This window comes from Microcaecilia unicolor, chromosome 2, assembly GCF_901765095.1.
Source record: "Microcaecilia unicolor chromosome 2, aMicUni1.1, whole genome shotgun sequence".
NCBI lineage: Eukaryota > Metazoa > Chordata > Amphibia > Gymnophiona > Siphonopidae > Microcaecilia > Microcaecilia unicolor.
In genome coordinates this window covers 247,027,220-247,042,873 of record NC_044032.1, presented here as the reverse complement: position 1 = coordinate 247,042,873, position 15,654 = coordinate 247,027,220, and the positions used below count along the sequence as shown (strand labels likewise).

The 15,654-nt window shown below is 40.2% G+C and overlaps 1 protein-coding gene across 1 annotated transcript in view; it reads right to left on the bottom strand.

The window, feature by feature from the left end:
* Positions 1–15,654, bottom strand: part of LOC115463407 (annexin A1-like) — a 72,934-nt gene that overhangs the window by 14,516 nt on the left and 42,764 nt on the right. The window contains exons 6-9 of the mRNA XM_030193871.1: positions 13,416–13,506; positions 9,857–9,936; positions 7,215–7,271; positions 1,058–1,151 (exon numbers count right to left, since the gene is read on the bottom strand). Of these exons, the coding sequence (XP_030049731.1) occupies positions 1,058–1,151; positions 7,215–7,271; positions 9,857–9,936; positions 13,416–13,506 (322 nt within the window). The remainder of the gene's footprint in view (positions 1–1,057; positions 1,152–7,214; positions 7,272–9,856; positions 9,937–13,415; positions 13,507–15,654) is intronic.

Genomic DNA, 15,654 nt, shown 5'->3' with positions numbered 1-15,654 from the left:
TGATATTATTTGTTTTATTTCTATTTGTTAATTTGTAAAGTGGTGATTGGTATTTGTTAGTTTTTTCAAATTTACATCTGCTGTCTTTATATTTTGCACAGTACTAGGGGACAGTTTCTGTTTCTGTGGTGTTGCATTGTATGCAGAGTCTGGCATCGGGGGTTCAGTTTAATTTTTGTCTAAATAGAAAGTTTATGATTACTTATTCTATAGTGGATTAGGGTGTATCTATTTGTGAAAAAGACATGGCTTTTGGTTGGCATTGACTGTGCAGGATCGACGATCTGTACTAATCTGTTTTCGTTTTACAGTAGGTGAATTGATGTTCTAGTGCTCACTGTAGTGTTTAAGATGCATTCCTTTTCCTTGTGTGACTCGTACAAATTACTGCTTATGGTATGGTAGAATTGCTCTATAGGTCCTGAGTGTTTTGTATTCTCGGTATGCCTAGTACTGGATTTCGGGGGGGGGGGGGGGGGGGATGTTAAAAAATGACCGGCCCCGGGTCTCAACTACCCTAGCTACGCCACTGGATGTCTCAGAATGAGGGAACCAGTAGACGATCTTGAAACAAGGACTTTAAAGTTCTTTGAGTGGAGTACAGGGTTAATAGGCAGGAGAGGTAGAGGGGCTCATCATGAAGTTGAGTTTTGCACACAAGCAGTACAGTTTTCGAGACTATATGGTAGGATACTGGTAACCAGTACAGTCCTAGTCTGTTTAAATGGACTATATAAGTCATCAGACGTAAAATTGCCTCAGTGTCTTCATAGCCTATATAGGATGCTGCAAAATTAGCAGAACTGATAGTGTTACCCAGGTTCAGTTCAGGGATTTATGACAACATCCTGCTGTATTTTAGGACATGCAGCACTAATTTTAATAAGTAGAATCAGGGACTATAAGTACTACACTACTTTGGGAAGTAAGTTCAGAACCAGGACTTGCCAAAAAGGTCTCCTTCCTGGAAATGGGCAACCAGCCAGCTCTGAATTAGTTTTGCAATTAGCTTTTCATCCTATTGCTTTAGAGCCCACTGAAATTATATCCTACTTACCTCTTTGAAGATGTGGTAAGCTTCGTGTAGTAAGGATGTTAATAAATACAGAAACATCAGTGCCTTTCTTCTTCTCTCCAGCTTCGTACAAAGCCTGATTTAAAGAACAAGAGAGTTGAGACACACAGTATATGTCAGAGGAGTAAGACAAATGGTTCTTTTTTTTTTTTTTTTTACCAATGGGGAATACCCATGAACATTCAACATGCCAAAAAGTATTTATCAGAATGTAGGACAATTAAAAAAGGAAAAAGGGAACATATCAGAGGGTAAAATGAAAGCCCAGTACTTTCAGAAATAACAAGATTATCAATAGAAATCAAACAAAATAAAACATGGAAAAGAAAATAAGATGATACCTTTTTTATTGGACATAACTTAATACATTTCTTGATTAGCTTTCGAAGGTTGCCCTTCTTCGTCAGATCGGAAATAACAAGAAAAGTCTCAGTAATGTACTTGAAAGGATTTCATATATACTCACTGGATAACAGAGCAAATCTACTTTTCACAGTCTTCCCCCTAACCCGAACACTGCAAAATCGGTTCTGATAAAATTATTTTATTGATCGACTAAAGACTGGTTAAATACAGCACACTTGGTTTTCAGCACAAGGCTGTCAATACTGTTCTGCACAAGAGGCTCCTAAATAAACTGAGCAGATTAGGAAGGGTGCCTAAATAAATGGGGTTAAGGATCAGTAACATGATAAGCAGGGATAGGAAGCTCATACATTTTTGTTTTCTTTCCTGCTCCATATGCAGTAGTGTTCATTTTCATTTCAGGGGCAATGTTTTTAAGTGAGCACTGTTAGTAAACAGAGGGGCCCTTTTTACTAAGGTGCGTGGAGGAGCATAACCAAAGTGGGGTGCCCATCTATAAGGGCACCCATCTCCGGGGACGGCCCCGGGAAGGGGCGGAGCCAACCGTATTATCGAAAAAGATGGGCGGCCATCTTTCGTTTCGATAATACGGTCGGGGCCGGCCAAATCTCAACATTTAGGTCCACCTAAATGTTGAGATTGCCAGACTTAGAGATGGCCAGCCTCGGCTTTTGCCGATAATGGAAACCGAGGCCGGCCATCTCAAACCTGGCCAAATCCAAGTCCTTTGTAATGGGAGGAGCCAGCATTTATAGTGCACTGGTCCCCCTCACATGCCAGCACACCAACCGGGCACCCTAGGGGCACTGCAGTGGACTTCAGAAATTGCTCCCAGGTGCATAGTTCCCTTACCTTGGGTGCTGAGCCCCACAAACTCCCCCCCCCCAAAAAACCCACTACCCACAACTGTACAACAGTATCATAGCCCTTAAAGGGTAAAGGGGGGCACCTACATGTGGGTACAGTGGGTTTGTGGTGGGTTTTGGAGGGCTCCTATTTACCACCATAACAGGTAGGGGGGGATGGGCCTGGGTTCACCTGCCTGAAGTGCACTGCACCCACTAATAATTGCTCCAGGGACCTGCATAGTGCTGTGATGGAGCTGGGTATGGCATTTGAGGCTGGCACAAAAATGTTTATATTTGTTTTTGGGTGGGAGGGGGTTGGTGACCACTGGGGGAGTAAGGGGAGGTGATCCCCGATTCCCTCTGGTGGTCATCTTGTCAGTTGGGTACTTTTTTGATGCTTGGTACTAAAAATAAATGGACCAAGTAAAGCCGACCAAGGTTAGTTTTTAGTGTTTTCCGGAAGTTTAGGTAGTCATTCGTAGTTTTCAAGGCTTTTGGTAATGTGTTCCACAGTTCTGTGCTTATGTAGGAAAAACTGGACGCATAAGTTGATTTGTATTTGAGTCCTTTGCAGCTTGGGTAGTGCAGATTTAGGTACGTTCGTGTTGATTCTGATGTGTTTTTAGTTGGTAGGTCGATCAAGTCTGTAATGTATCCCGGAGCTTCACCGTAGTTAATTTTGTGAACCAGAGTGCAGATTTTGTAAGCAATGCGTTCTTTGATTAGGAGCCAGTGTAGTTTTTCACGAAGGGGTTTTGCACTTTCAAATCGCGTTTTTCCAAAGATAAGCCTAGCTGCCGTGTTTTGAGCGGTCTGAAGTTTCTTTAAGGTTTGTTCTTTGCATCCCGCATACATTCCATTGCAGTAGTCTACATGGCTTAGTACCACTGATTGTATCAGGTTGCAAAATGTTCCCCTAGAGAAGAATTGTTTCATGCGTTTGAGTTTCCAAACTAAACACACAAAGTTGTGTGCACATTTGATAGAATAAGGTCTGTTACACGCCTAATTTAATTGTTTAATTAGATGTTAATTAGTGTTAACAAGCAATAATTGCTAGTTGGCTCTAATTGGAAGTTAGGTGCATAACTGACCTCAGTCAGTATTCTATAAAATGGGCACTCAGGAGTGAATTTTATATTAAGTGCCAAAAAAGCACTATTCTATAAGCCATGCTTAAAGTTAGACGTGATTTATAGAATAGTGCCTACTCCTGGGAATCGTGCCTAACTTTAGGCACAGCCATTTCCACCAACTGAAATGTGGTGCAAATGCAGCATTGAAATCATTGGGGTTTTTCATCTCTTCTTATGCTGATGATATTTTTCATTCTAGTCCCTTTGAAATCGGACAATGAAGATTGTCAAAAATTAATAGTGGATTGTATTGAAAGGGCCCATAGTTGGGCAACAGAAAACTTATTAAAACTAAACACTTCCAAAACAAAATTATTATATTTTACTCACACTTTATTGGACATTCCTAAAGCTGTTATATTAAAGTCTGGAGAACAATCACATTTTGAAACATTTGGAAGAGTTTTAGGTGTTATATTGGATACTCAGCTGAGAATGGGGCGTCAATTAAAGAACTTGAGTAAGATCTACTTTAAATTATGCCAGTTAAGGACAATTAGATCTTTGGTTTTTCTTAATCATTATCATGTGTTAGTTCAAACAATTCTGTTGACTCATCTAGATTACTGCAATGTTTAGTATGCAGGAATTAATAAGAATCTAGTAAAAAGATAGCAGTTAATGCAGAATACTGCAGCAAAGCTGATTTTGGGGGCTTACAGGTTTGATCATGTGACACCATTGTTGAAGGCTACTACTACTACTACTACTTAACATTTCTAAAGTGCTACTAGGGTTACGCAGCGCTGTACAGTTTAACATAGAAGGACAGTCCCTGCTCAAGGAGCTTACAATCTAAAGGACAAATGTACAGTCAGTCAAATAGGGGCAGTCAAATTGGGCAGTCTAGATTTCCTGAATGGAGGTATAAAGGTTAGGTGCCGAAGGCGACATTGAAGAGGTGGGCTTTGAGCAAGGATTTGAAGATGGGCAGGGAGGGGGCTTGGAGTAAGGGCTCAGGAAGATTATTCCAAGCATAGGGTGAGATGAGGCAGAAAGGGCGGAGCCTGGTTGGCGGTGGTGAAGAAGGGTAATGAGAGGAGGGATTTGTCCTGTGAGCGGAGGTTTCGGGAGGGAACGTAAGGGGAGATGAGGGTAGAGAGGTAATGAGGGGCTGCAGACTGAGTGCATTTGTAGGTTAGAAGGAGGAGCTTGAACTGTATGCGGTACCTGATCGGAAGCGAGTGAAGTGACTTGAGGAGAAGGGTGATATGAGCATATCGGTCCAGGCGGAATATAAGACGTGCAGCAGAGTTCTGCACAGATTGAAGGGGGGATAGATGGTTAAGTGGGAGGCCAGTGAGGAGTAGGTTACAGTAGTCAAGGCAAGAGGTAATGAGAGAGTGGATGAGAGTTCGGGTGGTGTGCTCAGAGAGGAAAGGGCGAATTTTGCTGATGTTAAAGAGAAAGAAGTGACAGGTTTTGGCTATCTGCTGGATATGCGCAGAGAAGGAGAGGGAGGAGTCAAAGGTGACTCCAAGGTTGCGGGCAGATGAGACGGGGAGGATGAGGGTGTTATCGACTGAGATAGAGAGTGGAGGAAGAGGAGAAATGGATTTTGGTGGAAAGACGATAAGCTCGGTCTTGGCCATGTTCAGTTTCAGGTGGCGGTTGGACATCCAGGCAGCAATGGCGGATAAGCAGGCCAATACTTTGACCTGGGTTTCCGCAGCGATGTCTGGTGTGGAGAGATAAAGCTGGGTGTCGTCAGCATAAAGATGATATTGGAAACCATGAGATGAGATCAGCGAGCCCAGGGAAGAGGTGTAGATTGAAAAAAGAAGGGGTCCAAGGACAGATCCCTGGGGAACTCCAACAGAGAGCGGGATGGGAGTGGAGGAAGATCCATGAGAATGTATTCTGAAGGTACGGTGGGAGAGATAACAGGAGAACCAGGAGAGGCTCTACATTGTCTACCAGTTGAAGCCCACGAAGAATTTAAGGTTGCTTGTATGGTCTTTAAAATTATCTATGGGTTTTGTCCGAATACCCATTTACAATTATTGTCTATTCCGTCTTTTAGATTAATGACTCTTTTTTGTTCTACTTTTAATTTAGGTTATCCCACAGTCAAAGGACTTTCATTGGAAAAATTTCATGAAAACTCACTCAGCTATCAATCTAGCATGATGTTGAATAACCTTCCAGTATCCATAAGAAGTAAACTTAATTATTCAGCATTTCAAAAATTGCTAAAGGTCCATTTATTCAGTAAGTATTTAGATTGATTCCATCAGTTCTCTTTTCTTTTTAACTATTTTAGTTATAACCCACTTTGATTCTCTAGTTGAAAAATGCAGAATGTAAATGCTGGTTTGGATTAACTTGGATTGGATTGGACGACAGATCTTTCTGCTATATCCTGGGCACATTACTCCTCACATTTCTTTCTTTGGTGCAAATTCTATTTATTATTGTTCTTCATTTATCACACAACCCGTGAATCACCTTGAAATCCACAGCTATGCTCAGTTTCATTTATGTGTATCCTACCCAAGTTTATTAAGCACACCTTTTCTCTCCCTCTGGATGTTGATATGTGATTATCATAAACACAGACATTAAATGAGACTACATATTTTTAAGCCTGCATTAGTATACTGAAAATTTAGTGGTTTTATCAAAACAAGAATACTGAAAGTATTGCTAATGTGAAAATCAAACAGTTTGATGTAGATTGAGAACTTCTTTAACATCATAAAAAGCGCATGCATCCAGCCTTTTTTGTGTGAGTATTTTTTTCCAGGGAAAGTTACAGGTAGAACTGAAAATGTCATTCTGTGTGCTTTCCTTTCTATGGGGTCCTTTTACAAAGGAGCACTGAAAAATGGCTTGCGGTAGGTGCGGGTTTTGGGCACGCGCCGATCCATGTATTAGCTCGCCTGTAAAAAAAGCCTTTTTTTGCCGAAAATGGACGTGCGGCAAAATGAAAATTGCTGCACGTCCATTTTGGATCTGAGACCTTACCGCCAGTCAATTGACATAGCAGTAAAGACTCATGTGGTAACCGGGCGGTAATGACCTACGCATGCCAAATACCACTTGGCGCATGTCCATTATATGTGCCTGAAAATAAAATATATTTTTCAGATGCGCATATCGGACGCGCGCAAAAAATGAATTTACCGAAAGAGCTGTGCGGTAGTCGTGCGGAAACTCCATTTTGGCATACGTAGATGCTTACGCAGTTTAGTAAAAAGGCCCCTTAATTAATAACAGAAGTCAAGGCACTTCATGGTAAGGGAAAAGGGACTTGTGTTTTGGGGGGTTGTTTTTGCAACTACATTCAAAGTGGTTTACATAGTATATACAGGTACTTATTTGTACCTAGGACAATGGAAGGTTAAATGATTTGTCCTGAGTCACAAGGAGCTGTGGTGGGAATTGAATCCAGTTCCCCAGGATCAACATCCACTGCACTAACCACTAGGCTACTCCTCCACTCATTTTTGCCCTTTCACTATAGACCTGCAAGAGCATTTGCACTCATTTATGAACCTAGAAGAGGTCCTTAAAAGATTGCATAACATTTTTTTAAATCCTGTTTAAAAAGAATGTTCCAGCACACCGGGATAAGTTGCCTATACACTTACATCTTATTAACTCCAGAAGAAAGATCTCTTTAGCACAATGGAAGTACTATGGAAAGCATTAGCAGTAACTTTGAGAGACTCAGATCATACTTCACATATCGTGGTTTAGGAGTGAGATTTATTCCTGTCACGGTATGTGCAAAACTAAGCCATTTGGAGACACTGCCTATGTGAGAAATCATAAAATTATGCTTACCCTAGCATCATTATCAGCAAGTTCTTCATTTACTCTGGTATCTTCATGTCGATCTGCCTAAAAATATGATATCACAAATGAATGCATTGACTGAAACATTTTGAATTGCTTCAAAGCATCTTTCAATAAAAAAGCACAATAACTGCAGCCAATATGCAAGCTAACACTGTGTATATATGTTCAAAGGCTGCTCAAGTTAGAGACAGAGCAATTTATGCCCAATTTTAAAAGAGCTGGGTCTAGTGTATATACAGTTAATAGGTTTTTCACTGGCCTCAGCCTATAGTAGTTAGAAAACAGCTTTATAGGGGTTCCCCAAAGTTTCAGTGAAAGTGTTGTGTATTTTCATGTGAAAGGTTCCCAGTTTGATTCCCGAGCCAGACTTTAACTCCCAAGGGAACTTCCATAGTTCCTAGTATGAGGAAAGGGTCATTACTTTAGAATGGGTGGTACCTAGTCACCAAATTCAAAGCCTATGACTGCAGAATTCCAGGAGCCCTGGTACATGACTCCTGGTCCTGGACTGTCACTGAAATGACAGGTATGCTGGGGGAGGGGGGATATTAAATAAAGGGCAAAAATCCTTCAGTAGCTGCAAATGAAGGTAAATAAAGTCAGATTCCAGCCCTGGCTCTCAAGACTGAATTTAATATAGGGTGGGTAAACAAGTTGCTACTTGTGGCTTGGCAGTACAAGACACTCTACTACTACTACTACTACGACTTATCATTTTTATAGTGCTACTAGATGTATGCAGCACTGTACACTTGAACATGAAGAGACAGTCCCTGCTCAACAGAGCTTACAATCTAAACAGGACAGACAAACAGGACAAATAAGGGATAAGGGAATTACTTAAGGTGGGAAGGATAAAACAGACATGGGTACTGAACGAGTGAATAGGGGTTAGAAGTTAAAAGCAGCATCAAAAAGGTGGGCTTTTAGCCTACATTTAAAGACGGCCAGAGATGGAGCTTGACGTACTGACTCAGGAAGTCTATTCCAGGTGTATTATGCACAAGATAAAAGGAATGGAGTCTGGAGGTGGCATTGGAGAAGGATACATATAAGAGAGATTTACCCAAAGAACGGAGTTCCCAGGGAGGAGTGTAGGGAGAAAATAAGAGTGGAGAGGTACTGAGGAGATGCAGAGTGAATACACTTGTAAGTCCCTTAGCAAAGTTGAATGATGTCACCAAGGCAGAATTTTAGAGTGCCTAGCACCAGTTAGGCCACATTGCTGGTTCCATATGAACTGGAAGTACAAAGGAGCAAAAAGAAACTGTAAGTTAACACCCCCCCCCCCCCCCCCTTTCCTTTCTCTCCTTCAAACAGTTCTTTTTTTTCTGCCGTTGAAAACACTAAATGGAAGTCTACCAAAACTGCCTTCAAAACCTTTGCTAATTGAAAATACAAGTTGCAGAAACCTTATGAAAACAAAAGGATGGCCAAATGTGCCCATGTTTTTAAGCAATAGTAAATCTGGCTCATAAAACCCTAGATGAATCAGTCTTTTCTTATTAAAAAAAATCTGCATTTAAGTGCATGTGGGTCAGATTTACGAATACGCTAGACAAGCTTCTGCCTACGGCCTCACATTACAAAAGGCTACATTATTATTATGTATCATTTGATTAAAAATAAAAATGTTTGTATGTGATGTAGCATTTTATGTACACTCTTTCATAAGCAGGTGCCTACTTTCCTTTATGAAATACTAGCCAAACCGAGTGTATACGAGCTCAACAAATTAGTTTTAGCAACTTTGGAGGTCAGTTTAGCAGGCTTGCATGATTTTTACAGATGTAAATAGCAGCATTTTTTTACATATACTTTCACCTTGAGAAATGGTGCAGAATCCATGGATGAAAAGGTAGATGTGACCTTTGTCCAAATGCAATCAGTTTGAAAATTGCCCCCAGCTGTCTTAAAATGGTTTAGGTCACAAGAATGAGAAGCTTAAGCCTAGGCTGGAAAATGTTCTTCTTTTAAATTCAGTTGGGCCAACACTGAAACACTGCACGTCATGTAAAAATACTCTGGGGCCAATATTCATACCACAGGAGGGAGCCCAGCTAATCTCCGTAGTCAGTGGTCAGCAAAGATATTCAAAGGCTATTTTCCCCACTGAATATCGCCAGATAGCCAATTAAGTGCTATTTAACCAGCCAGGTGCCGTTCCTGGTTGGTTAAATGGTTTGAATATCGGGGGGGGGGGGGGGTCTGTATATTCAGCACTGTTTCTGTATTAAATCCTCACTATGCAGACAGTAGCGGCATTTAATTTATTTGGATAGCAATCCAAATAACTTTAGGTCAGCTTTTAGTCTGTTCTGTATATTCAGATAACTATCTGGATATTAGGTTGAATATCACCACTCTCCAGATAACTTCTTCCTCTGCTCATACTCCCCAAACCACACTGGCACTGGAGGTAATCTAGAAGGCCTATATAGTGCCAATGAATATCTATGTAGAGTGTGAATGTCCAGAAAATGGCTGCCGTTATCCAGACATGTGCTTCATGACATAAGACAAGGCTATCAGTCTTTTTGGAAAGCTCAGTACATGTCTAACAAAAAAAAAACTATTTTGTGCAATAAAAAACTAAGCTTTTCAAAATATATCCAAATATAACATACCTGAATTAGTGCCAACAAAGCTTTTTGGAAATCTCCAGATGTATCTGATCCAATGTCTTTGGCTAGATCACTCTTAAGTTCTGCAATAAGAATGTAATTATTTATTTATTGGGATCTATTAACCTCCTTTATAAAGAGATTCACTCAAGGCAATGTAAAGCAGGAACAGTTTAACTGCATAAAATGACCAAATATAAGCATTAATACAATCAATGAGGTAAATTTCTTAATATGGAGGACATGCATACAATTTTAAAGACAAACCTGTGCATTACATGAATTTATATATAGTTTAAGAACCTCTCCCACTTTCATAGGCTATTTCAGTGATGGCTAACACTAGTCTTTGAGTGCCACATATAGATTTTATTTTTATAATAAACATTTGGAGAATTGTAGCCTAGACTGTGTGTTATAATCAAGAACCAGGGTTTGATATCACTGGGCTATGCCCTATTGTTCCTCTTTATTTAATAAGGGCCAAATTCTATATAGGCGCTCAGAGTTACATGCATTAAATTGAGAACGCGCCCAATTTAATGCATGTAACTTAATTGCGTAATGAGCCAATCAGCGCTGATAATTGGTGTAACAACCAATTGTCAGCACTAATTGGCAATAATTAGGATTTATTCATATATCATATTTTATAACAATGTGTGCGTAGATTCTAACATGTGTACATATTTGGGGGCATGGATAGGGGCACTCCCTAAAGTTATGTGTACTGACATAGAATATGGCCAAACAGCGCCTAACTGTAGGCATCTGCATTTGAGCCTGCTCATAGTGAACCTAATTGCAGGCATGTACAGTTAGATGCAGTTTATGCTTAAGTGTGAGTCTATAAAAGATGTGTACTCTTTACAGGTTCATGCTAAGTGCGTTAAATTTTGAGCGCCGATTTTTAGGCGCTACTTATAGAATATACCCCTAAACTCCTATGTAACAATGAATTTAGAAGCTTTACAAGCTCTATTAGCAATGACTAATAATGAGAGGAATTGTTCTAATGGCATTATGCTAAGAGAAAGTGTCTAGAAATGACTGTATAAACCCTTGTGAGGGATGGAAAGGTGTTTTTTTCTTTCTCCTGTTTGTTGAGAGTGATGAGGATAGGGAAAAGAGAGTCATTGTGCATAAAGGGTATTCTGTGAAATCTGTCTTTCATGGATTCCTGAGAAGGATTTGAAGATCCAGAAATTGAGAAGTTGAGTGAACCAAAAAAGGCTGGTGATCCATGGCTGACCACCAGCTCATTGTAGAGATGTGCGCACACATTTGGGGGTCCTTTTACTAAGCTGCGTAAACGTCTATGCACACCCAACGTGCGCCAAAATGGAGTTACCACACGCGTGGCTCTTGAGGTAATTTCATTATTGGCACGCGTCCGATATGCACATCTGAAAAATATGTTTTTATTTTCGGACACACGTACCAGCGTACGACGGGTGTAGATCATTACCACCCAGTTACCGTGTGCGTCTTTACCGCTAGATCAATGGCTGGCGGTAAGGTCTCAGACCCAAAATGGACATGCGGCAATTTTTATTTTGCCGCACGTCCATTTTCAGCAAAAATTTTAAAACGGCCTTTTTTACAGGCATGCTGAAAAACGGATCAGTGTGTGGCCAAAACCCGCGCCTACACTACCGCAAGCCATTTTTCAGCGCACCTTTGTAAAAGGACCCCTTGGTTAATTAGGGGCCCTTTTATTAAGGTGCAGTAGGTTTTCTTAAAACTTATTGCACATTTAGGGATCCATTTACTAAGCAGCGGTAAAAGGACACCTCCAGTGACATCAGCATCATGGGTTTGCTCTGTGCAGAGGTCTCCTTTTACCGCCAGTGGTAAAAGCACTTTTTTATGGAAATGGTAATGTGGAAAGTGTAACACATGCCATGTGGCCATTTCTGGGAGGATCCCTTACTATCTCCTATTTATGAGGCAGTAAAGGCTCCCATGCTAACCTGGTAGGAACTGGCAAGTGCACAGTGCTTTTTTTTTTTATTTTTGTTACAGTTGTACCCCGTGCTTTGCCACTCATGGCAGGCTCAATGCAGCTTACATGGGGCAATGGAGGGTTAAGTGACTTGCCCAGAGTCACAAGGAGCTGCCTGTGCCGGGAATTGAACTCAGTTCCTCAGAACCAAAGTCCACCACCCTAACCACTGGGCCACTCCTCCACCTGATTACCATCAGGTAAATCCCTGGCACTAAAAAATAAGAAATAATTTTTTGATGCTGGAAATGCCGTGCAGTAGGAGTCTGCATTACCTCTGGGCTTCCATGGTAGCCTGGCGGTAGGGTTGAATCACTGCATGCCAACCCCATGGTAGCCCTACTGTGGCTTTTTTAAAGGATCACTTAATGCAGTAAGTGCAAAGCCTTTGTGGAAAATGCAGGGGGTGTGCTCTGTATTTACCACACAGATCAAAGCATTAATGCATCAGAGGTACCATGTTTCATGCAGTGCCAGATACTGTTGGAGCACCCATGCTATCAGACACTACGTGATGCAGTGGAGGTGTACAGTAAATAAATAAATAATGAAGACCTGTCGGGGTGTTGCCTGCGCCCTCCCCCCTCTCATATCACTCCCCATGATCTGATCTCCTCAAAGCCCTTGATGCACAAACTAGTTCTCCCCCCCCCCCCCCCTCCATCAGACCCCCAGATGTACTGAGCAGTGTACTAGATAGAGGGAAAGTAGTGACTTTTACAACTGAGAAACCTCATTTTCACCTTGAGAATGAGTGGTAAATCATTGTATACACACTGAAACAAGATTTTCTTGAACCCTTGAAAGTTTTTTTGAGAGTGGTGTAGATACAGCTATAGAAGAATTTCATGCTCTTTATTGGTATGGAATAAAATGTTCTCTTTATCCAGGTGCTTTTTTACTCTGGGTAGTTGTGACTCTTTGAGGGTTTCCACTCTTCTTATATTTGTCTCCGGTCCTCATTTCTGCATCATCTTCAATAAAATAAAGCCCCTTGATGCAGGCTTTGGCTCAAACAAGCTTTGTACCTTGAAGCTTTCATTTGTTGTTATCAAATTTGTATAAAAAAAGATATTTTTATAGCCCAGTCCTTTAGGTGTTATTTGTATTTTATTTATTTAGATTTTGCTCACACCTTTTTCAGTAGTAGCTCAAGGTGAGTTATATTCAGGTATTCTGGATATTTCTCTGTCCCAGGAGGGCTCACAATCTAAATTTGCACCTGAGACAGTGGTGGGTTAAGTGACTTGCCCAAGGAGCAGAAATGGGATTTGAACTAGCCACTGCTGGATTGCAAGCCCAGTACTCTAACCACTAGGCCACTCTTCCACCTCTGCTTCTTTCTTTTTTTTTTTTTTTTTTTTTTGGTTTGTACTTTTGGCCTTACTACTACTACTATTTAGCATTTCTATAGCGCTACAAGGCATACGCAGCGCTGCACAAACATAGAAGAAAGACAGTCCCTGCTCAAAGAGCTTACAATGCTTGTATCCAAACATATTTCTTCCTGAATATATAATGAGTAAACTGAGTGGCTTATATCTTGATGGGACTTACCTTCACTATAGACTTTCTTGATTTCCCTCAGCTCTTTGTTATTTCTTGATGCCAAAATCTCTATCAAACAATCTTCATCCGTTCCAAGACCCTGTGAAAAATGGACAAACCTTTAAATGGCATCCTATCTGTCATAAAATCTTGCAGTGTTTTCTAACCCGTTTAGGCTTCTAGCACAATTGGAACTGCCCTCAAACAATATTAAAGTTTCATCACAGAAAATTCCTTCTGGCCTGGTGAAAATTTTGTAATAAAACATGAAACGCCAATTTTTATACACAACCTTTTTTGTAACTGAAGCAGCTGTGGAAGCAATGCCTCAGATGAGAAGTGATGTCAGTGATTATTTTCTACTAAAAATGTAAATTATTTAAACTTACAAGAAGTTTGCAGGTTCAATGAATTAACTGTAGCAACTTTGGAGGTCATTTTAGCAGGCTTGCATGGCTTTTACACTTGCAAAAAAAACAACAACATTTGCACATGTAAATGCACTACATATGTAAATAGACATTTTAGAAAGCCACCACTCACATGTGTAGCTCCACAGCATGCACAGTTTCCAAGGGGGCGTGTTTTCAACAGGACCAAAAAGTATGCATATGTACACATGTACTTCTGATTTTGTATTGACAATACTCACATACTTAAACTAAAAAGCAGCATTTACCCTTCCCCTCCCCTTCCCTAAGCTATGTCAGCTAACCTCTCATTTGTACCTGGGAACTGCATCTGTAATTGAGGAGGAATTGTGCTTACCTCTCTGGTGTTTAACACTACCTCAGAAATCCAGGTTTGCAAAATTCAGACTTAATGCATGTAAGTGCAAGCATTTATATGCATAGATTGTCAAACTGAATTTATACAAGTAAATGCTGGCATTTACACATCCCCCCCCCCCCCCCCCCCCATGATGCAGCTCTTTTTTTAAACATATTTATTATTAAAATTGATGTTCCAACTTACATGTACATTTTCCTGATGTCTTATGCATAATTTATAAAATGCTCCACATTTAGAGGTTCTTTTATAAAATATTTAGGAAACTGTGAATGTCCTGACTTAGACATCCAGTTCTTTCATTGATGCACTATGTGAAACTGGATTTTTGTAAAATATTAATATGAATTCAGAAAGGGGATCAGAATACAGAATGAGTGCTGACACTGAATATACTACTCAAATCAGAAGAGGAACAGAGGCAGATGGTGAAATAAGGAGAAATAACGGGGAGGGTGAGGCAATATTTTCTGTTAATTTTGTAAAAAGAAACCTCAAAACAGAACCAAGGCCACTATCCCCTTTGGGTAAAAAAAATTTAAAGAGAAAGAGTCTTTCCAAAAATCATGAAGCTATGATTAAAAGAAAAATAAAATGTGATAGATATGTAACAACAAAAATGAGGGGAATATATAGGTTTCCATTTTTCTTTCTATACCACACTCCCAGTGAACATGATTGCCCAGTGTGGTGTAAATAGCATGAGCCAGCAAGTCAGTTTTTTTTTTAAATTCCATTCAAAGGTCATAACAAAATCTCCAGTTTAGCTTGTGTTTGACAATATTAAAAAACTCAAACTCAACCCAATTCCCTTAATTCCTTGATAACACAAGTAAATGAACACAGAAAAAGAAGAAATTGGTGCATTTAGTCTGTCCAGCTGACAATTTCTCCACTGAGTAGACAAACATAGAACTTCCTATAATCAACCCAATACTGAATCCTTACCTAGATTTTCTACATTAAATTACAACTCCTTCCCTTCCGTTGTCCTCCATATCACTACTGAGCATGCCGATAATCTGCTAAAGAATTATCCTCTACCTCCTCCATTTCAAAGCTTATCATCTTCCTCTGTGATTCTCACAATTTCAGTGCTAAATCCAATACTCAGGTCCCCTTCTATATCTTATTTCTGATAATTCACACAGTCATCAAAACTAGAAAAGCCACTGTCTAGATCCCCCCACTTTCATCAAAGTCCAACCACAGTCACTCAATGAAGATTATCATAATGTTTTCATAAAAGCCTAAAACAGACATCCCATTGCCGTCAATGTTGTAATTAACACAATGTTCAGGTTACCCCAATGCTATTCTTGGCATAGGTGCCAGCTCTGTGGGTGTCTAAGCACCCCCAATATTGAGGAAACATCACTGCTCTGACTAGGAGCATTCATTTTGTTGAGTTTAGCCACCCAATCATTTTGAAAAGTTCTCTCCTATGATTCTTGGCAAT